This window comes from Salmo trutta, chromosome 26, assembly GCF_901001165.1.
Source record: "Salmo trutta chromosome 26, fSalTru1.1, whole genome shotgun sequence".
Classification (NCBI taxonomy): domain Eukaryota; kingdom Metazoa; phylum Chordata; class Actinopteri; order Salmoniformes; family Salmonidae; genus Salmo; species Salmo trutta.
Window position 1 is genome coordinate 9,227,820 of NC_042982.1, and position 22,403 is coordinate 9,250,222.

General features: G+C 45.3%; 1 protein-coding gene across 3 annotated transcripts in view; it reads left to right on the forward strand.

Moving 5' to 3' along the window:
* The window catches only part of LOC115163028 (latent-transforming growth factor beta-binding protein 4), a 69,480-nt gene extending 47,077 nt beyond the window's left edge, over positions 1-22,403 (forward strand). For all 3 annotated transcript variants that reach the window (XM_029714601.1, XM_029714602.1, XM_029714603.1), the window contains 30 exons: positions 1,030-1,206; positions 4,960-5,325; positions 6,457-6,573; positions 8,833-8,961; positions 9,285-9,410; positions 9,657-9,782; positions 9,984-10,103; positions 10,271-10,390; positions 10,474-10,593; positions 10,727-10,846; positions 11,003-11,242; positions 11,374-11,493; positions 11,657-11,776; positions 11,861-11,980; positions 12,069-12,188; positions 13,335-13,460; positions 13,576-13,701; positions 14,110-14,238; positions 14,448-14,573; positions 15,190-15,315; positions 15,496-15,639; positions 15,942-16,199; positions 16,536-16,604; positions 16,855-16,983; positions 17,128-17,274; positions 17,555-17,707; positions 17,931-18,237; positions 18,336-18,613; positions 18,858-19,007; positions 20,900-22,403. In XM_029714601.1, the coding sequence (XP_029570461.1) occupies positions 1,030-1,206; positions 4,960-5,325; positions 6,457-6,573; positions 8,833-8,961; positions 9,285-9,410; positions 9,657-9,782; positions 9,984-10,103; positions 10,271-10,390; positions 10,474-10,593; positions 10,727-10,846; positions 11,003-11,242; positions 11,374-11,493; positions 11,657-11,776; positions 11,861-11,980; positions 12,069-12,188; positions 13,335-13,460; positions 13,576-13,701; positions 14,110-14,238; positions 14,448-14,573; positions 15,190-15,315; positions 15,496-15,639; positions 15,942-16,199; positions 16,536-16,604; positions 16,855-16,983; positions 17,128-17,274; positions 17,555-17,707; positions 17,931-18,237; positions 18,336-18,613; positions 18,858-19,007; positions 20,900-21,033 (4,643 nt within the window). In that variant the 3' untranslated portion in view covers positions 21,034-22,403. The remainder of the gene's footprint in view (positions 1-1,029; positions 1,207-4,959; positions 5,326-6,456; positions 6,574-8,832; positions 8,962-9,284; positions 9,411-9,656; positions 9,783-9,983; positions 10,104-10,270; positions 10,391-10,473; positions 10,594-10,726; positions 10,847-11,002; positions 11,243-11,373; positions 11,494-11,656; positions 11,777-11,860; positions 11,981-12,068; positions 12,189-13,334; positions 13,461-13,575; positions 13,702-14,109; positions 14,239-14,447; positions 14,574-15,189; positions 15,316-15,495; positions 15,640-15,941; positions 16,200-16,535; positions 16,605-16,854; positions 16,984-17,127; positions 17,275-17,554; positions 17,708-17,930; positions 18,238-18,335; positions 18,614-18,857; positions 19,008-20,899) is intronic.

Sequence of the window (22,403 nt, forward strand, 5' to 3'; positions counted from 1 at the left end):
TCATTTGTACATACTTTATATATGGTTTTAGTCATTTGAGTTTACACTGAAAATGTTGTAGTTACCGAAAATAATTTTCTATCTTTTGGAGTGGCGGCAACGATTTAGCAGCTAAATGAATATAGGGGAAACACTCTGTAGGACAGTAGACTACTTCATGCAATAAATATTTCCATTATCTTTATTCATGCTCTGATCCCAAAAATGAGTTCAAATTCCACACGCTTTTAGATTGAACAATATTCAGTAATACTTTACATTAACTGTGCTGTATTATATCATACATAAAACATACATTACACATCTAAACGCACATCATAAACATGACATTACAGCGCCTGAAGTTCTGTGACACTTGGCCTGCTTATTCTAACCGGCATTTTACGATGGTCAGTGCTTCTGAAATGCTGGTTGGCCTGTGACCCCTATGTGTTGCCTTTGGATCTGACGCAGTTTGTATCTGCTTGTCTGTGGGCTCCCTCTCTATCCAGTCCGCCCCAGCACTTTGCTCTAACTGCTGGAAGCTGTCTGTTTTGTGTGCATCGTTGACTCTGAGCGGACATCTTTAAATAATGTGTTGCCAAAATGTTCATGGAAATGCTTTGAGCTTTTCTGTTTTCTTGCTCTCTGAATCGATGGTTTAACAGCGATTTATTTCTGACGTTTCTTCTTTTTTCTGACGTCAGGTAGTTCTGCAACTCATTGTCTGTCTTCAGTTGAATATTTCTGTGTTTTTTAACCCGACTAAAGCAACAGAATGCCTACTGTTTTCTAAGCTAAGATCAAATACCAGAAGTACCAGAGAATTGTGACACAAAAAGCAAAGACGAAGAGTACACCATCATTATATTTCAAGATAGATTGCCAATCAACAATCAGCATGTGTTGGGCCTGCATGTTGGGTTTGGTGTATTATTTTGCTTGAGGCCTTTTTGGAAATGAAGCTGTTTCTGTATGGCTATAATAAACGCTATCTTCTCTCTACCATTCACCCATTGGCATGTCCTCACCCTGTCCTCCTCCTTGCAGCCCATAAGGTGATCTCGGAGGATAAAAACCAGTGCTATCGTATCCTGAACTCTGGCTCTGGCCCTGGTAGCTGCTCCGTGCCTATCCTTAGGAACATCACCAAGCAGATCTGCTGCTGCAGCCGCGTGGGCAAGGCCTGGGGCAAGAACTGTGAGAGGTGTCCCTACTTTGGATCAGGTGAGCATCCCTATTCTGATTCAAACCTCCACATCATACTGGACCGGCATTGGATAATCATAATGCAGCTAATGACCAGTGTTAACATTTGCCTATGTCACAGTATGTACATTGATCAAAAATACAAACACAACATGTAAAGTGTTGGTGCCATGTTTCATGAGCTGAAATAAAAGATCCCAGAAATTATCCATACTCACAAAAAGCTTATTTCTCTCAAATGTTGTGCACAAATGTGTTTACATCCCTGTTAGTGAGCATTTCTCCTTTGCCAAGATAATCCATCTACCTGACAGGTGTGATATATCAAGAAGCTGATTAAATAGCATGATCATTACACAGATGCCTTGTGTTTGGGGGCTATAAAGGCCTCTAAAATGTGCAGTTTTGTCACACAACACAACGCCACAGATGTCTCATGTTTTGAGGGATTTTGTAATTGGCATGCTGACTGCAGGAATGTGCACCAGAGCTGTTGCCAGATAATTGAATGTTAATTTCTTTACCATAAGCCGCCTCCATCTAGAGAATTTGGCAGTACGTCCAACAGGCCTCACAACTGCAGACCACGTGTATGGTGTCATGTGGGCGAGCGGTTTGCTGATGTCAACGTGCCCCATGGTGGCGGTGGGGTTATGGTATGGGCAGGCATAAGCTATGGACGACGAACACAATTGCATTTTATCGATGGTAATTTAAATACACAGAGATACCGTGACGAGATCCTGATGTCCATTGTCGTGCCATTCATCTGCTCTCATCACCTCATGTTTCAGCATGATAATACACGGCCTCATGTTGCTGGAAGCTGAAAATGTCCCAGTTCTTCCATGGCCTGCATACTCACCAGACATGTCCCCATTGAGCATGTTTGGGATGCTCTGGATCATTGTGTACGACAGAGTGTTCCAATATACAGCAATTTCACACAGCCATTGAAGAGGAGTGGGACAACATTCCACAGGCCACAGTTCTATGCGAAGGAGATGTGTTGTGCTGTATGAGGCAAATGGTGGTCACACCAGATACTGACTGGTTTTCTCTGTCCAGTGTCTGTGTTCTTTTGCCCATCTTAATCTTTTCTTTTTATTGGCCAGTCTGAGATGTGGCTTTTTCTTTGCAACTCTGCCTTGAAGGCCAGCATCCCGGAGTCGCCTCTTCAATGTTGACATTGAGACTGGTGTTTTGCGGGTACTATTTCATTAAGCTGCCAGTTGAGGACTTGTGAGGTGTCTGTTTCTCAAACTAGACACTAATGTACTTCTCCTCTTGCTCAGTTGTGCACTGGGGCCTCCCACTCCTCTTTCTATTCTGGTTAGAGCCAGTTAGCGCTGTTCTGTGAAGGGAGTAGCACACAGCGTTGTATGAGATCTTCAGTTTCTTGGCAATTCCTCGCATGGAATAGCCTTCATTTCTCAGAACAAGACAAGACTGTCGAGTTTCAGAAGAAAGTTCTTTGTTTCTGGCCATTTTGAGCCTGTAATCGATCCCACAAATGCTGATGCTCCAGATACTCAACTAGTCTAAAGAAGCGCGACTCATCAGTGAAGAGCACTTTTTGCCAGTCCTGTCTGGTTCAGAGACGGTAGGTTTGTGCCCATAGACAATGTTGTTGCCGGTGATGTCTGGTGAGGACCTGCCTTACAACAGGCCTACAAGCCCTCAGTCCAGCCTCTCTCAGCCTATTGCGGACAGTCTGAGCACTGATGGAGGGATTGTGCGTTTCTTGTGTAACTCGGGCCGTTGTTGTTGCCATCCTGTACCTGTCTCGCAGGTGTGATGTTTGGATGTACTGATCCTGTGCAGGTGTTGTTACACATGGTCTGCCACTACGAGGATGATCAGCTGTCCGTCCTGTCTCCCTGTAGCGCTGTCTTAGGCGTCTCACAGTACGGACGTTGCAATTTATTGCCCTGGACACATCTGCAGTCCTCATGCCTCCTTGCAGCATGCCTAAGGCACGTTCACGCAGATGAGCAGGGACCCTTGGTGTTTTTCAGAGTCAGTAGAAAGGCCTCTTTTAGTGTCCTAAGTTTTCATAACTGTGAACTTAATTGCCTACCGTCTGTAAGCTGTTAGTGTCTTAAAACCTCTTACATCTAGACGTTCCGCTAGCGGAACACCTGCTCCAATATCCAATGATGGGCGTGGCGCGAAATACAAACTCCTCTAAAATCCGAAAACTTCAATTTTTCAAACATATGACTATTTTACACCATTTTAAAGACAAGACTCTCCTTTATCTAACCACACTGTCCGATTTCAAAAAGGCTTTACAGCGAAAGCAAAACATTAGATTATGTCAGCAGAGTACCCAGCCAGAAATAATCAGACACCCATTTTTCAAGCTAGCATATAATGTCACAAAAAACAAAACCACAGCTAAATGCAGCACTAACCTTTGATGATCTTCATCAGATGACAACCCTAGGACATTATGTTATACAATGCATGCATGTTTTGTTCAATCAAGTTCATATTTATATCAAAAACCAGCTTTTTTACATTAGCATGTGACGTTCAGAACTAGCATACCCACCGAAAACTTCCGGTGAATTTACTAAATTACTCACGATAAACGTTCACAAAAAACATAACAATTATTTTAAGAATTATAGATACAGAACTTCTTTATGCAATCGCCATGTCCGATTTTAAAATAGCTTTTCGGTGAAAGCACATTTTGCAATATTCTGACTAGATAGCCCAGCCATCACGGGCTAGCCTATTTAGACACCCACCAAGTTTAGCCCTCACCAAAGTCAGATTTACTATAAGAAAAATGTTATTACCTTTGCTGTCTTCATCAGAATGTACTCCCAGGACTTCTACTTCAATAACAAATGTTGGTTTGGTTCAAAATAATCCATAGCTATATCCAAATAGCGCCGTTTTGTTTGTGCGTTCAAGACACTATCCGAATGGTAAAGAAGGGTTACGAACACGACGCATTTCGTGACAAAAAATTCTAAATATTCCATTACCGTACTTCGAAGCATGTCAACCGCTGTTTAAAATCAATTTTTATGCTATTTTTCTCGTAAAAAAGCAATAATATTCCGGCCTGGGAGTCGTTGTATCCGTTCAAAGACGAAAGAATAAAAACATGGGGTCGTCTCGTGCACGAGCCTGAGTCCCATTGTCCGCTGATAGACCACTTAGCAAATGCGCTAATGCTTTTCAGCCAGGGCCTGGAATTACGTCATTCAGCTTTTTCCCGGGTTCTGAGAGCCTATGGGAGCCGTAGGAAGTGTCACGTCATGCCAGAGATCCCCTGTTTTTGTTAGAGATGATCAATAAGGCCATGAAATGGTCAGAGAGAGCGCTTCCTGTTTGGAATCTTCTCAGGTTTTGGCCTGCCAAATGAGTTCTGTTATACTCACAGACACCATTCAAACAGTTTTAGAAACTTTGGAGTGTTTTCTATCCAAAGCTAATAATTATATGCATATTCTAGTTTCCGGGCAGGAGTAATAATCAGATTAAATCGGGTACGTTTTATATCCGGCCGTGAAAATACTGCCCCCTAGCCATAAGAGGTTAATGACCATTCCACAGGTGCATGTTCATTAATTGTTTATATATATATATGTGTGTGTGTGTGTGTGTGTGTGTGTGTGTGTGTGTGTGTGTGTGTGTGTGTGTGTGTGTGTGTGTGTGTGTGTGTGTGTGTGTGTGTGTGTGTGTGTGTGTGTGTGAAACATACTAACTAATTCAATCCTGCTTGTGGCGTTCTCTGTTTGCTCCTGAAAGTTGCTTTCAAGGAGATCTGCCCAGCAGGGCCTGGCTACCACTACTCTGCCTCTGTCATCCAGTTCAACCAGAGGTTGCTGGAGCAGCACGGGACTGGAGGTCCCCCTGTCATATCCCAGAGCACGGGACAGAACAGGCCACAACAACCAGCCAGTAGTGGTGCACAGACTCCCCAAACTAGTCACCAACAATCTTCAGGCTCTCTCACTCCCCAAATCAGGCCTCAACAACCAGGTATCACTACTCTGCTCACCACTCAGACCAGACCCCATCAGCCAGCAGCCAGTGGAGGCTCCCTGTCCTCCCAGGGCAGACCACACATCCCAGCCAGCTCTGTTACAGCAGGACCCACCCCGGTGGTGACAGGTGAGTAGACAGTAGCCCCTAGCAACCTCAAGGAGATTCCTCAATGTATAGTGTATATAAAGAGCTTCATTCCAGAACGCAATATATACATTTTCAGAAATGTTTGTAAATTGACATTAATTAAAACCACATCTTATGAAAGAGATCTAGGATTTTTTTATTTTACCATGACATGGGCTAGTGAAAAGGAAGACACAATATATAAACCTTACAATATATATATCATAAGGTAATTTTATTTTAGAGAGACAAATTATCATGCTTTGTGGCAAAACGCTATATATCCACCCCAACCAACAGAACTCCAATAGAAAAAGTGTCCAGATTGGGTTTTAAACAGTTACATGTAATAAAGTATTGATATGTAAATAAATATATATACAAATTATCTATTTGTTTAAACTAAATTGTGCAAATATCATAGTCAGTTTGTATTCAGAGGGTGAACAGTGTAGTGTATACTATGTGAGTTTTCTTTTTGGACATTTAAGCAACTTTTGGAGCAATTGTATTGTGGTTTTACAGGTTTTTTCATTAGGATAAATCAAGGAAAGATTTTAGTTTGATTATATACACTTTAGGGAAAGATTTAAGTAATAATAAGGACATTGAAAGTCTGTCGCAATTCTTTGCAAGGATGGATTGATTCTTATTGTTGGAGTGACACAGCACACTGTTTGCGGCCTCCGTATGTTTGCAGCCTGTAGTCTATTATTGTTTCCCGTTGCTGGATCTAACTCTCTAAACACATGTCTCTGGATATAGCACATTTTGGTATGAAACGATACAGATATCGCATTTTGCAACCAAAAAAACACATTCTAAAGCACATCTAAAGTAAATGTTTTTAAAGTTTGAGAACTGCCATAATTCATACACATAGAAAAAATGCAAATATGAAACATTTGCATTTTATCGCGTTTTGGAATCAAACCCTTCATATACTCTTGTCATTTCCACAGAGCAACATCAACTATTGAGACAGAATTAGAACGTTTAAAGTTTGATGTTTGTGTCCAGAAGGCTGTGAGAAAGACAATTCATATCAAGCTGCCTCTTCTCAACAAGCGGAAGCTCTAATGTGTCTAGACATTCTCAGTAAATGTTTAGGTGCGGTTTTGGTTTCTCCAGCTCGTTCCCCCACTCAGACCCAATGGCCTCCAGTTGACCGACGGCCAGTATCTCCAGTGAGACCCGCCCAGCCCCTCCCATCTCTGGTCACGCCCCGCCCACCCATCCCCAGGCCAGGTACCGTAAATCGTACACCACAACACCAAAGCCACAAAGTGTTTCATCTTGATACAGTAATGGCTCCAAGATTAGGTCAACTGCAGATAAACGCTGGTTCAACTTTCTGGCCTCTCACACTGCCAACTCCATGTCATTCCCTGTTAGAACTCTTAACTATGGTACTCCACACCTGACTCAAGAACAAAGAAGCATATAGTTTGGAGTCTGTACTGTGGAGTGAGAAAAGCTCAAAGTTCTCCATTGAAGTATGACAACTGGTCTTCCTGTGTCCGTTCTGCTCACATTTTATGTGACAGCACTTGAAAGCATGAGTTCACATTTAGAATGGAACAGATTAATGAGTGCTTAAGAATCATGGGTAGATGGAGTTGAATTCTCTGATAGCGTCGATTTTTACTGGCGGTTTTATCCACCTTCAAAGACATCAGATGTGTTTCTGGCTCTGGCCTTTTCTGGCTCCGCTAGAGTACTTAGCCGACCCTGTCCTACACACGCATGCACACACACACCTCCACTTCAACGTCAACAAAGCAAAGGAGATGATCGTGGATTTCAGGAAACAGCAGAGGGAGCACCCCCCTATCCACATCGACGGGACAGCAGTGGAGAAGGTGGAAAGTTTTAAGTTCCTCGGCGTACACATCACGGACAATCTGAAATGGTCTACCCACACAGACAGTGTGGTGAAGAAGGCGCAACAGCACCTCTTCAACCTCAGGAGGCTGAAGAAATTTGGCTTGTCACCTAAAACCCTCACACACTTTTACAGATGCACAATTGAGAGCATCCTGTTGAGTTGCATCACGGAAACTGCACCGCCCACAACCGCAAGGCTCTCCAGAGGGTGGTACGGTCTACACAACGCATCACCGGGGGCAAACTACCTGCCCTCCAGGACACCTACAGCACCCAATGTCACAGGAAGGCCAAAAAGATCATCAAGGACAACAGAAGGCGAGGTCAGTACAGGTGCATCAAAGCTGGGAACGAGAGACTGAAAAAACAGCTTCTATCTCAAGGCCATCAGACTGTTAAACAGCCATCACTAACACAGAGAAGCTGCTGCCACTTTAATACATGGATCACTAGTCACTTTAATAATGCCACTTTAATAATGTTTACATATCTTACATTACTCATCTCATATGTATATACTGTATTTTATATAATCTATTGCATCTTGCCTATGCCGCTCTGTCATTGCTCATCCATATATTTATATGTAAATATTCTTATTCCAGTCCTTTACTTAGATTTGTGTGTATTAGGTAGTTGTTGTGTAATTATTAGATTACATGTTAGATATTGCTGCACTGTCGGAACTAGAAGCACAAGCACAAGCATTTCGCTACACTCGCAATATCATCTGCTAACCAATTGTATGTGACCAATAAAAATTGGATTTGATTTGACACACACACACACACACACAGCTCAACTTCAAAACCTCAGTCGATAAAAAGTGTTTTACATTCTTTAATGCACTTCTTTGCAATACGAAGAGAGATTCAAAGAGGGAGTACCCTCACGCAGAAACTCTGGCTCAGATATAAGCCGTAAACAGATGGGTACAATGCTCTGTTTTGTCGCAAAACGTTTGCCTAATGTTAGCCAACTGCTCACCACCGGACTGTTAGTTTATCACATGTTGGCAGGTTTGAATCTCAAGTAGGGGCCGTCAAAGAGCTGCTAACTATTTTTCTCGTGAGGGAGGTGACAGTTTTGTGCTGTAACCTGGAATTTAACATTTTTATGCCCACAGCCTTGAATCTGCCCCATAACAAATGAGTTCTGAGACTATACATCCTCATAATGGTCCCTGAGAAATATATGAGCTGCACACTTAGAAAATAATAAGTGCCATTTCGAACCTTAAAGGACCTTTTTTGGTTCTGGGTAAAACCCTTTTGAGTTCCATGTAAAACCCTTTCCATAGAGGGTTCTACATGGAACCCAAAAGAGTTCTACCTTGAACTAAAAAGGGTTCTATAGGGACAGTGTGGAATGGGATGAGTGTATGTCAGAGCTTCGTTGTTCAGCTCTCCAATGTAAACAGAGATCAGGCAGCCAGATGAGGTCAGAACCTCCTCACACCATTCGCTGTGGCATCCCCTCTTCCCTCTCACAACCTCAGGTGGCTGATATGGATGAGATGACTACTAAGATCACACTTTGGAATCGTTTTTGAAACGGTGACAGACAAGCTAACTAAATGTGTGTGTTTGTGTGTGCGTGCGTATCTGATTGGGCGTCCAGTGCGGGTTGTGTGTGAGACCATGCCCCAGGTGTGTGGACAGGGCCGTTGTGTGGACCAGCCCGGAGGGAGACATACCTGCATCTGTAACGAGGGATACCAACTCAACGCTCAGCAGACTCGGTGTCAAGGTGAATGTTGTTTTGTTAGGGCACTGTTGCTAGTTGCACTATTTAGCTACTATTGGGAAGCATCAAACACACATACACATCCCAATGTTGGCTATTCCTGATGCTGTACTGGGCCTCAGCTGTATTTATAGTGTGCGGTCATTGAACATGTGCTAGTCATTATGGATGAGTCAGTTTCAGACTGGTTACGGTACCACAAGCATCTCACTGCAATCGCCTCCCCTGGCAATCGCCTCCCCTGAGGGGCCGCTTGATTACAACCTGTAGGGTTGGTCAGCTCCTCTTGACCTCTTTAACCCCACTCATTCCCCCTTTCCTTTCAGACATAGACGAGTGCAGGGCGTCTTCCCCGCCCTGCGGCAGCGGCCGCTGCCAGAACACAGAAGGGGGCTACAGGTGCAGCTGCCCCTCTGGATACCAGCCGGGACCCCAGGGCACCAGCTGTATAGGTACAGCCCCACTGTACACACCACTCACACACACACAGTCGCTGGCCACGGCAGCTGTGCACTGGACGTTTATTCAGACAACAGCTACTCTGTATTGTTGGGTATAGAGAGAGACCTTCTGGCATCCCCCTGGAATGCCTTGTGATCTACTTGGAGTTCAAGGGTTAGGAAATGGGGTCTGGTACTCTGGTCAGTGTTCTCTGAGAGTCCCTCGTGTTATTGTTTTCTTCTCATCTGGATCTCTAGATGTCAATGAGTGCCTCCAGACCCCCAGTCCCTGTTCTGTTGGGGAGTGTGACAATACACCAGGCGGCTACAGGTGTGTGTGTCCTGCTGGCTTCAGAGCCAACTTCCAACAGACGCAGTGTCAAGGTAAGAGGGGACGCGTACTCAACATAGTATTCCAACATCAGCAGTCAATAAGTATTATTTTCATGATCGTGATTGTTATAAGGAATGTTATGTCGATTGTGATAGCTGTACAGTAGTCCTTGTGATCATTCTAGAAGAAAATAGACACAACTGTTAACTGTCAAGTCTTTGAGTAAAGGACAAACTTTTTTGGTGGCACAGATATTGACGAGTGTCATCAGGTTTCTAACCCCTGTAACAACGGCCGCTGTGAGAATAGCCCTGGTAGCTTCAAATGTGTCTGCCGCACTGGGTACAAGCTAGAGGGCAACACATGTAAAGGTAAGGAAGCCATCTCTGCATCAATTCAACATTATTTCACTACTGAAGGTACTGTCCTGTATATGTTGCCATCTTCACTCACCATCGATTGTGTGATGTTGGTGAAATTATACTATTTGTCAGTTGGACATATTAAACTTCCTGTCTATCATTCTCCCTTTCCCCAGATGTGGATGAGTGTGAGGACCCCTTGAGGTGTCCTGTTCAGGCCTGTGTCAACTCTCCAGGGTCATACAAGTGTGTGTCTTGCCCGCCAGGCTTTGACCTGCTCAACGAACAATGCTCAGGTAACACTCCTTGTCCTGAAGCAGTCATACATAAAACCAAATAATAAGCTTTCACTAACGTTCTGTGTCGCCCCCTGCTGTAGATGTTGACGAGTGCCGTCAGACCCCCAGCCTTTGCACCAATGGTCGTTGTGAGAACACTCCTGGGAGCTACAGGTGTGTTTGCCACACAGGATACAAACTACAAGGCGAGACCTGCACAGGTACCAGCAATGACTCCACCCTTTGTATTTACCTACATTCCCTCTTTTTGAACCTGTCAGCGAAAGGAACTTTCGATCTATGGATCATAAAATTCTGCCCGTCTATTAATGTTCTGGCTCTTATCTGTTTCAGATGTGGATGAGTGTGAGGACCCTTTGAGGTGTCCTGGTCAGGCCTGTGTCAACTCTCAGGGTTCTTACAACTGTGTGTCCTGCAAGCCAGGCTTCAGCATGATCAATGGACAATGCTCAGGTAAAACCCCATTGCCTGTTCTGGGGTATACCTGTGTGCCTGTGATTTTTTTTCTTTTCTTTCATCCGTCCATCCATCCATCCATTAGTACATCCATTTATAGTGTATTTGAAATTGGCAACTACCTTTTCAGCAATCTCCTCTCCTTTCCTACAGATATAGATGAGTGTCGTCAGACCCCCAGCCCGTGCACCACCGGTCACTGTGAGAACACCCAGGGTAGCTACAGCTGTGCGTGTCTCACTGGCTACAGACTACACGGTGATACCTGTACAGACGTGGATGAATGTGCAGACCTATCCCAGTGTCCTGGCCAGGAGTGTGTGAACTCCCTGGGCTCATACAAGTGTGTGTCCTGCAAGCCAGGCTTTGGGCTGGTCGACAGACACTGCACAGGTAGGACACAACATGGCCTTTGTCAACACTGATACATGTAGAGCCGATCACTTACACAATAAGCCGTTTGTAAGCGTAAGTCTTTTTTATTTTATTTTATCTTTCGTTCTTTTTTTTTGTTGTTGTTGCAGATGTTGACGAGTGCCTCTACAGCCCCACTCCCTGTGCTAACGGCCGTTGCGAGAATACGGCTGGAAGCTACAAGTGTGCATGCCGATCTGGCTTCAGGCTACAGGGCAACACCTGCGGAGGTGAGACCGCACGTTGAACAGACACATCACTTCAGCCGATAAAGAGCAGTCAAATGTGTGACTTTCTTTAGCACATCATCGAGTGAAACGCTACTAGATATGGCCTTTGTTCTATCGACTTCATTAAGGGATTGTAAAGAATAACATCTGTTGGCTTCTCCAGATGTGGACGAGTGTGAGAACGCTCTGCAGTGCCCTGGTCAGGAGTGTATCAACTCTGAGGGCTCCTTCATATGTGTGGCCTGTAGCCCAGGCTTTGAGGCTGGAAACGGACAGTGTACAGGTGAACAAACTTCTCAACCACACACACCCATTTCTATTCCATATTGATAATTGCATCAATACTGATGTTAATACTTTCACACAGATGTCGATGAGTGTCGCCAGACCTCCAACCTATGTGCCAACGGTCGCTGTGAAAACACCCCGGGTAGCTACCAGTGTGTTTGTCGCACCGGGTTCAAACTACAGGACAGCATCTGTATTGGTAAGGCTGCATGTGTCTGACTTTTACATGATGACTCATGCTCCATATCACTCTGTTAGATGTGTGACCTCCACTTGCTTCATTTTAGACATTGATGAATGTGAAGACCCCTCTCAGTGTCCCGGGCAACGGTGTGTGAATTCTGAAGGCTCCTACAAGTGTATCGCCTGCAAAGCTGGCCACGTTATGCAAGATGGGTTATGCACAGGTAAGACTAGCTGTCTGTTAGGCAGTATATCAAGTAAAATCAAGGCATTCTGTCCATGTAGTCAACATGTTTTTTCAAGGTGTTTTGCTGCTCCCACACTTGCCTGCTGCATTTGTTTCTGGGAAGGAAGGCCATGGCTCTTTTACAGCCAAAAGGAGAAGGTGATTTGTAAACGGCGGCAGATTTCTGCCTAATAAGGAAACACGTTTTTAAAGAGATTAAATGAGTCAATGTTGAACTCTGCAGAATGTGACAGGAGATGCTTCTCACCAGACCAAAATTAGCGCCAAACTCTTTTTCACACACGCCTTCCACTTGAGATTGCGTTCCATTCATACTGCTTTATGGAATCAGACAATCACGTCACTAACACTATTGGTGTTATTGGTGATGCAGCTTGACTAAGACAGTCACCATAGTAAAGTTTGCTGCAGAATCAAGCTGTTTCAACAGCTGTTTATATAAACTGCACAGAGCAATGTGACCGGGCAATTTTTCATCATCCTACAGTAGGTGATGAGTGAGCAAAGGGGGTTGGTCACCCATTGGCCCTCTAGTCCCAGTTCCACACTGCAGACAGCACTCTCTGCATTCCTCTCCTCTTCTCTCCTCACTTCACCCTTGCTGGCTTCTGTTACTCCTCTTACTCACTTCCACGCAGATTTTTGTCCCGTGGGACACACAAATCATCAGCCATAGTATAATTTCAGGACACCGTACTCCATCCCATCAGGGTGCATTGCTTCTACCAACAACAACAAAAAACGAGACCACATTTAAAAATGCATATGAATGTACTGTTTCCGCTGTGATATGAGAAGTCTGGCTGTTGGACTGGGCCGATGTGAACCAATAGAGTCTGCAACAGATGTCTAGACTTCAAAGGGATAGCGTGTAAATCAGAAACACCTTAGGAATGGATGTAACACTTGGGAATGGATGGATGTCTCCTTGGCGAGGTTTCACTGTCAAAAGGTTATATCCATAAGGGACAGAATCAATTGGTGCTGTGTTGATTTAAGAGAAACCACTTGAATGCTGTTTAACCCCTTTTAGGGGGGACAGAAAGACCTATACATGAAGCAGAGGTGTGTGTGTGTGTGCGTGCCAGTACCAATGAGCATCCCCCCCCTCTCCCTTCCTCAGATGTGGATGACTGCCAGAGCCCTGACACCTGTGGTGCAACGAGGCTGTGCGTGAACACGGACGGCTCCTACCGCTGTGACTGTCAGCCAGGCTACAGAACCGCTGGCCTCGGACGCCAGTGTAGAGGTCAGTACCGACCACAATGTCGGTGACGTGCTTTGGTAATGTATATACCACGCTGCGCATCGCTGTTTCTTTTCTGTGTCATATTGTAGCGCGGGTTTGTCTTGCCTCTTCACAGACGTCAATGAGTGTCTAGAGGGGGAGTACTGCTTCCCCAAGGGAGAGTGTGTGAACACAGAGGGCTCCTACCGCTGTGTGTGCTCCCAGGGATACACCACCAGCAGCAACGGAAGCTCCTGCCTGGGTGAGGCCTCTACGCCATCTCGTACACACACACACCTCGTACACACACACCTAAGTCCCACTGGCATTGCTGTAGGCTACTCTTAAACCTGCAGAATGGAGAAGTCTCTACTCATGACATAGACACAACACGTATGGGTTGTTTACTCTGCAATTTAAACTGCCTATTAACGTTGACAACTCTTAGCAGGGCTATACTAGTAATCACTTATAATTATAATCACTTCTACAAATAATCACTTATCGGTTACTTTACACAGATTATATTGCTCATAGCCTCTCACACAGTGAATGACATCAAATGAAACGACATGGGCACAACGTCATGATAAAGGATTGCTTAGCTTGGCGGTAGGCACAGCGGGGTTGTCTGTGGTGATGTAATGGCGTGTTGTCATTGCGGGTCCAGATGTGGATGAGTGTGCCAGGTCAGGCCCGGGGGCGTGCCGGGATGGCCGCTGTGTCAACACAGAGGGCTCCTACCAGTGCCAGTGCCAAGTGGGATTCACCACCAACCCAGAGAAGACAGCCTGTCTGGGTAACTCAACACCTCAACTACTCTGCACTGTTCATCATCCACCGTAGACAGACCATTGAAAACGTGTGTTCCTTACGAAACCACGTGTCCCTTTATGTAACACGCACAGCTTTCAAGCCTATGGGGATGCTGAAGTGTGTGTGTGTGTGCGTGTGTGTGTGTCTGTGTCTGTCTGTGTGTGTGTGCGATCCCCCCTCTCTCTCCCCCAGATGTAGATGAGTGCTCAGAGGAAGCAGTGTGTCGGTCACAACGTTGTGAGAACACCATTGGCTCCTACCGCTGTATCACCTCCTGTGAGCCGGGCTACCGGGTCACCCGCACCGGAGAGTGCGTCGGTCAGTTCCATCTCTTCATCATCCTCATCGACTTCATCCTTTACTAAGTCTAGTCCACATATAAGAATGTATTTTTTTAATTATTCTCTTATTTATTAATCCACTTTATTTATTATGCTAGTGAGAGGTCCACAGGAACTCAATCAATAGAGATTGAATGCCGTCCTCGCTATACTGTCATACAGTTTAGCCATGATAGTTTGTGATCCCACAGATGTGGGATCCAGGCTGAGGGCGGGCCGTAAGGGATTGGTCGTCATGGCAGCTGTGTTTGATTGATGTGTTCGGGTTGGAGGCTTTCACTGCGCAGATGCTCAGTCACAAGACTGCCGTTCGCCTTTCCTTGCCAAGATATGCATCTGTAACACAGACAGACACACACACACACACACACACACACACACACACACATACACACACATTGTGAAAAAGATCTAGGGATGTATCTCATTGCATTGTTTTCACCGAACTGTTGCTTTATACCTTTAAATAATTGAATCAAGTTTATCCTTCTAACTATAATGAAGACAGTGACCATGCTAGAGACCATATTTCAGATTCATATATTAGTGATGTCATCTCTCTCTCCACTTCTGTTTCTTCTTCTCTCTCACAGATATCAATGAGTGTGCCAATGAGACCGTATGCGGGGAGCATGCGTTCTGCCAGAACCTAATTGGAACATACCAGTGCATGTGTGACCAGGGCTACACAGCCACCAGCGATGGGAAGGGATGTGTGGGTACGTCTCAACACAGACGTTACCATTCTGCTGTCCTATCATCTGTCATTGTCTTTGCTTGATTTAGCCTACATGGTTATACCTTTTCGCCCTATATTTTTCTTTCTCTTTCTCTCGCTCTCCTTTCTCTCTAACTCTCTCTCACACACTCTTTCTCTCTCTCTCTCTCTCTCTCTCTAGATGAAGACGAGTGTGAGACTATGCAGGGCGTGTGTGGCGCGGCGCGCTGTGAGAATGTGGATGGCTCCTTCATGTGTGAGTGTCCAGGAGAGGGGGAGGAGTTTGATACGCGCTCTGGACAGTGCCTCAGCACGCCCCGACCAGGTACTATACACGGTCCAACGCTATTGTGCTTTTCAAGAATTATCTAGATAAGCTTGTTTTTTACCGTACGAAAATATACATTTCTACTCCCTAATGGGAATAACACTTTCCCTGCTTCAAATGACATCACAGTTTTATTGGCATTTAACATCAGTTTGTGCAACAAGTGCCCATTCAAACACCTTGGCGTTGCTGCCCCCTGCTGTTCATGAGGGAACACTATATTGTCTTGGTGGTCAGCAACGCAGCCATAACCACACACACCTCAACCCTCAGACATCAATCATCCACGTGTCTCACAGGTCGTCCAGCGTTCCCTGGTGGCTCCTCCTCTTCTTCGTCTTCCTCCACCACCGGTCTCGGTCCCCAGCGTTGGCCCGATGCGTCCCAGCTGCCCCCTGCCCGGCCTGGCGAGTTGAGGGAGTGTTACTACAACACCGAGGAGCAGAGCTCGTGCAGCGTGCTGGCCCGCAACACCACCCAGCAGGAGTGCTGCTGCACCGTGGGCCAGGGCTGGGGCATGGGCTGCCAGTATGACCCCTGCCCTCAGCTAGGCACAGGTAGGGACCAGTGATCAACACTGATGTCAATATTATGTCTATTTTATGACTGTGTCTCGCACAGGAGGTTGGTGGTACCTTAATTGGGGAGAACAGTCTCGTGGTAATGTCTGGAGCGGAATAAGTGGAATGGTATCAAATACATCAAACACATGGTTTCCATGTGTTTTATGCCATTCCGTTTGCTCCATGTCGGCCATTATGTATGTCTATGTATGTCTATGGTAGACTCCTGGAGTCACATCCACCTGTCAACCCACTCAGAAAAAGCTATCCCTGATGTCGTGAAGTGTTCCTCTCTGATATGTCTTGTTGTTTCCTGTGGGTGCTGTTCAGCCGAGCACCAGGCGTTGTGCCCCAGCGGACGAGGATATGTGACTGGGCCAGGAGCGTTTAGCTACAAAGGTAACGACGGTCTCACATACACACACGGCAGGTAGCCTAGCGGTTAGAGCATTGGGCCGGTAACTCGAAAGGTTACTAGTTCAAGTCCCTGAGCCGACTAATTGAAAAATCTGTCGATCTGGCCTTGATGCGAGGCACTTAAACTCTAATTTCTCCAGAGTTGCTGTCAATAATGGCTGATTTTGACACACATGATTTGTATTCATGCTTGACCTGTACCTATAATCCAGGCCTTTCTCTCCTCTCACAGATGTGGATGAGTGTAAGCTGTTCCACCCTGAGGTGTGTAAGAGCGGTGTATGTGTCAACAACATCCCTGGCTACTCCTGCTACTGCACCAGTGGCTACTACTACGATAACGTGTTTCTGGAGTGCATCGGTTAGCGGCCTTTCTTTATCAGTGATATTGGGCTGTTTTGACCCAGACTTTATAATTTGTGATTGAACTTAATGGATGTACATAATGGGTAGGTTCCTAAAATCTCATCTCTCTCTCTCTCTCTCTCTCTCTCTCTCCTGGTAGATGTTGATGAGTGTGAGGCAGAGGAGGACAGCTGTCCAGGGGGAATCTGCGTCAACACGTTAGGCTCACACTTCTGTACCTGCGAGCTTCCTCTTGTGTTGGACGACACTCAGCGCAGCTGTGTCAATTCCACTGGCCTCGCCGTGGGTAAGACTACACACACTGGGAGATGGGATTCCCCAAACACTCTCACCTTATGAGTCCACACTACTCAAAAGTCACTTATTAGCTCAAGCTGTGAGATCTCTCTCACCGTCTCTGTTTTTCATCTCTCTCTCTCTCCTCCTTTTCCCCATCTATCGTTCCCTCGTTTTTTCCATCTTTCTTTGCCTCTCTTTATCCATCTTCCTTTTTATTCATCTATCTGTCTCTCTTTTACATCTCACCCTTCCACTCCTAATTCCTGTCTTCTCCCTACTGTCTCCAGATGAGAACCTATCGTTCTGCTGGCAGTATGTCACAGCAGACCTGGTGTGTCAGAGCCCCCTGCTGGGCGGACAGGTCACCTTCACTGAGTGCTGCTGTCTGTATGGAGAGGGCTGGGGACTGCAGTGTGCTCTGTGTCCTGCCAGAGACTCAGGTACTACTGGACTGACCGCACACTCACTGATGCGCTACTACGGCCACGCTGAATGTGGATGAGTATTTACATTGAACAACCCGCTGTGTTACCATTTTTGTCATAAGATGGAAGCAAAATGGCGCCCTGTGTTGCGAAACAGTGTTGTGTTTATGGGCATGTTTAAAGTTTGGGGAAGTGTCATTTTTGGTCTACGCCACTTTTCCTTCTCTCCCTCTTTCAGAGGACTATGAGGCTCGCTGTAACGTCTTCCTGAGGCCCCCAGAGTTTCCTCCCCCCTTCCCTGACCGCTACGGGCCGGACCCAGGGCCAGGACCCAGCAGAGGAGGAGAGGGAGGAGGAGGAGTGGGGTATCGCGTGCCCTATGGACCGGACTCCTTTCCAGACCCCATCTCCCGCAGGCCTGAGTACCCCCAGCCTGACTATGACGACTACACACCACCAGGGGGCAGCAGGTCTGGCTTCAGAAGCAGAACGCCCAGCACCTTCAGCGTCCCAGATAGCCCATACAGACGGCCCTCAGGATACATGTAAAACACTGCCCTTTTCACCACAGTCACTCATTCACATATATCATGTAAGACGCAACATATTTTCTCGTCAAACATGTTGGATTTCTCCCTCCCAGTCCTGAGCAGTACTATGACGAGGACGACTACGGCCCGCCTGACGCTCCTCCGAGACCCCATTTCCGGACCCTCCCAGACCCTCGTTCTGAGCTTGCCTTTGGGGCCCGACCCCCTCCCCCCATCCGAGAGGGCCTCCCTCTGAGTCTGGCCCCCCTCCCGGACAGTGACCCCTACAGTGAGGAGGAGAGGCCAGAACCCTGGCGTGTGGGACCCCCTTTCCCTCCATTCCCTGACAGACGGGGGCCAGGTGGTGGTGGCCCACGGAGAGTCTATGAGAGTAAGCCCTCTCTTAGTGTGCATTACTGGATTTACTGTTGTAACTGTAGCCCCTAGGGCTTTCAATAGGTCAAATTAGCAGTCTTGCTGGAAGGCACTACTATCGTTTTGCAAATGCTGCTGCATTACCCAAAATATTTCACATTCATTTTAAGATGTGAACTTAACCTAGGCCCTGTGAAGAATGCGTGTTTGATTAGCTATCTGTTCATAGTTCTGACCATCTCCTCCTCTCCCTGCTCCAGGACGATATGAGCCGTATGCAGGCCTGAGCACAGAGGACTGTGGGATACTGCACGGCTGTGAGAACGGCAGGTGTATCCGGGTGGCGGAGGGATACACGTGTGACTGCTACGAGGGCTACGAGCTGGACATGACCTCCATGGCCTGCATTGGTAGGTATCCCTCCTCACACAATCCACAAGACAAACCCTTCAACTATTTGCAATTGTCTATATGCAAAACTCCCTGCCTTTCACTTGTCCTTCGAACCTTATGCCTTTAAATCTATTCTCTTATTCTCAGATTGACATTTATGTTACAGTAAAATCTTTAGATTTACCAGTGCAATGGAAAACGTAGAAATGTCATAGATTTTGTATAGATTTACCGTTTTACACATCTACCAGAACATACAGTGTATTCGGAAAGTATTCAGACCCCTTCACTTTTCCCACATTTTGTTACATTACAGCCTTATTGTAAAATGGATTAATTTATATTTTTTCCTCATCAATCTACACACAACAACCCATAATGACAAAGCAAAAAACAGTTTTTTTTACATTTTTCCACATTTATTAAAATAAAAACAGAAATACCTTATTTACATAAGTATTCAGACCCTTTACTATGAGACTCGAAATTGAGCTCAGATGCATCCTGTTTCCATTCATTATCCTTGAGATGTTTCTACAACTTGATTGGAGTCCACCTGTGGTAAATTCAATTGATTGGACATCATTTGGAAAGGCACACACCTGTCTATATAAGGTCCCACAGTTGACAGTGCGTGTCAGAGCAAAAACCAAGCCGTGAGGTCGAAGGAATTGTCTGTAGAGCTCCGAGACAGGCTTGAGTGAGGAACAGATCTGGGGAAGGGTACCAAAAAATGTCTGCAGGCATTGAAGGTCCCCAAGAACACAGTGGCCTCCATCATTCTTAAATGGAAGAAGTTTGGAACCACTAAGACTCTTCCTAGAGCTGGCCGCCCGTCCAAACTGAGCAATCAGGGGAGAAGGGCCTTGGGAAGAGAGGTGACCAAGAACCCGATGGTCACTGACAGAGCTCCAGAGTTCCTCTGTGGAGATGGGAGAAATTTCCAGAAGGACAACCGTCTCTGCAGCACTCCACCAACCAGGCCTTTATGGTAGCCTGGCCAGACGGAAGACACTCCTCATTAAAAGGCACATGACAGCCCGCTTGGAGTTTGCCAAAAGGCACCTAAAGGACTCTGACCATGAGAAACAAGATTCTCTGGTCAGATGAAACCAAGATTTAACTCTTTGGCCTGAATGCCAAGCATCACTTCTGGCGGAAACTAGACACCGCTCATCACCTGGCCAATACCATCCCTACAGTGAAGCATGGTGGATGCAGCATCATGCTGTGGGGATGTTTTTCAGTGGCAGCGACTGTGCGACTAGTCAGGATCGAGGGAAAGATGAACGGAGGAGAGTACAGAGAGATCCTTGATGAAAACCTGTTCCAGAGCGCTCAGGACCTCAGACTGGGGCGAAGGTTCACCTTCCAACAGGACAACGACCCTAAGCACACAGCCAAGACAACGGGACAAGTCTCTGAATGTCCTTGAGTGGCCCAGCCAGAGCCTGGACTTGAACCCAATCGAACATCCAACCTAACAGAGCTTGAGAGGATCTGCAGAGAAGAATGGGAGAAACTCTGCAAATACAGGTGTGCCAAGCTTGTAGCGTCATACCCAAGAAGACTCGAGGCTGTAATCGCTGCCAAAGATGCTTCAACCAAGTACTGAGTAAAGGGTCTGAATACTTATGTAAATGTCATATTTCCTTATTTATCTATTTTTGAAGCAAAAATGTCTAAAAATAATGTGTTTGCTTTGTCATTATGGGGTATTTTGTGTAGATTGACAAGGGGGAGAAAAAAAAACAATCTAATCAATTTTAGAATAAGGCTATAACGTAACAGAATTTGGAAAAGTGAAGGGGTCTGAATAATTTCCGAATGCACTGTATACACATTTGGACGTTCACTGATTCACATGCTTGTGTTTTCAATTGTGTCTTTGTTCTGCTTCTATGCCCAGACATCAATGAATGTGAGGATCCTGACAACGCGTGTGTGAACGGCCAATGCATCGACACAGACGGCTCCTATCGCTGTGTGTGTCACCGAGGCTACGTCATGTCCCGTCGGCCCAACCGCTGTGTGGCGGCATAACACAGCTACTACTTTGAACATTGTCTTCCCCCACTCATCAGTCCTATCTGCTACTGGGGAAGTGTTCCCTCCGGCCTCTACTGTCTCTGTCAGGGGCTCACGAAAGTACCTGTCCATTTTCTGACCTGAGAGAAAAGCTGAGAGGGTTGTTCTCTGAAGAAAACGTCAACGTACTGACGTACAGTGTCTGAGATAGATTTGAGTCCATAGAACTCTGATATTAATACGGTTTGAGTTCTATACAGCACACACAACTCATTATACATACACATAAGCTCAACTAAGCACATACACTCGAGACTGCTATTTTAAAGCAGGTAAATAAATATGTCCATTCGCCAAAAATATGAAATATGTCCTTTCCTTTGATGTTGAAATGCATAGTTGTGAAAAAGAGGTTAACGTACATTGTGCAGAACCCTAACGATAAGAACACGTAGGATCCGGCCCATTGAGATTGCTCACTTTGAGCTCAATCATGATCAACACACTGTGTTCTGTGCCTAGACCTGAGGCAGACAGGAACCATTGAATTGGGCCAGTGTAGTCTCTAAGACAAAGATGACAAGCTACTGCTACAGACGAGCAGAGCCTTTGTCTAAGACGGAATCTCTGTCTGTGGATGTTTTGTTTAACGAACGCTCTCTTTAGCTGGAATGTACAGAAAACACAGCAACATCACGACATCGCTGAACCAAATGTCTCTTCCTCTAAAATGTCAGTGACTTGTATTCTCTCCACTTGTTGATTTTACAACTCCACTGATGTTTGTTTTATGATTGCTTCTTGTATTAATTTATGCTGTTTAAAGTTAAGTTGCTCTTTATGTAATGATAACTTTTATTATTTTATAGAAATGTATATGCGGATGAGGAAGCTACACATCACTGACGTGTCTGTACATTTACTTCTTTAAACTTTTGTAGCCAATTTTGATTTTTTTTACATGAGAATCGAATGTACCTGAAAACTATCTTATATCAGTTGGCTTTGTATTCACAATTTGAAATGTTTGTGTGATCAAAACACAATCAGTGATAAAATACCATTTACATATTTACAATTGAGAACTTTTTTACCAAATGGTATCTGTTTCAGTGAGTAGAACCTTCTCTGTAAATGTTCCTACTTCTTGATGTAGTTTACAAGCTGAAACAAACCCGAAAGCATTTCCACCTTTCAGCACCTAAAGATGTATAACACTATGCACTGTATTTGTGGATGACGTAGCTGTTGTGTACTTTTTACTCACAACTTTGTACATTTTTTTTATTTGTTTCTGGTATTTGTTAATTGTTTTGTCAGTGATTTTTGTATCATTATTGCTATGAAAACTATTTGAAAATATATTTGCACACTTTCCATTCCAA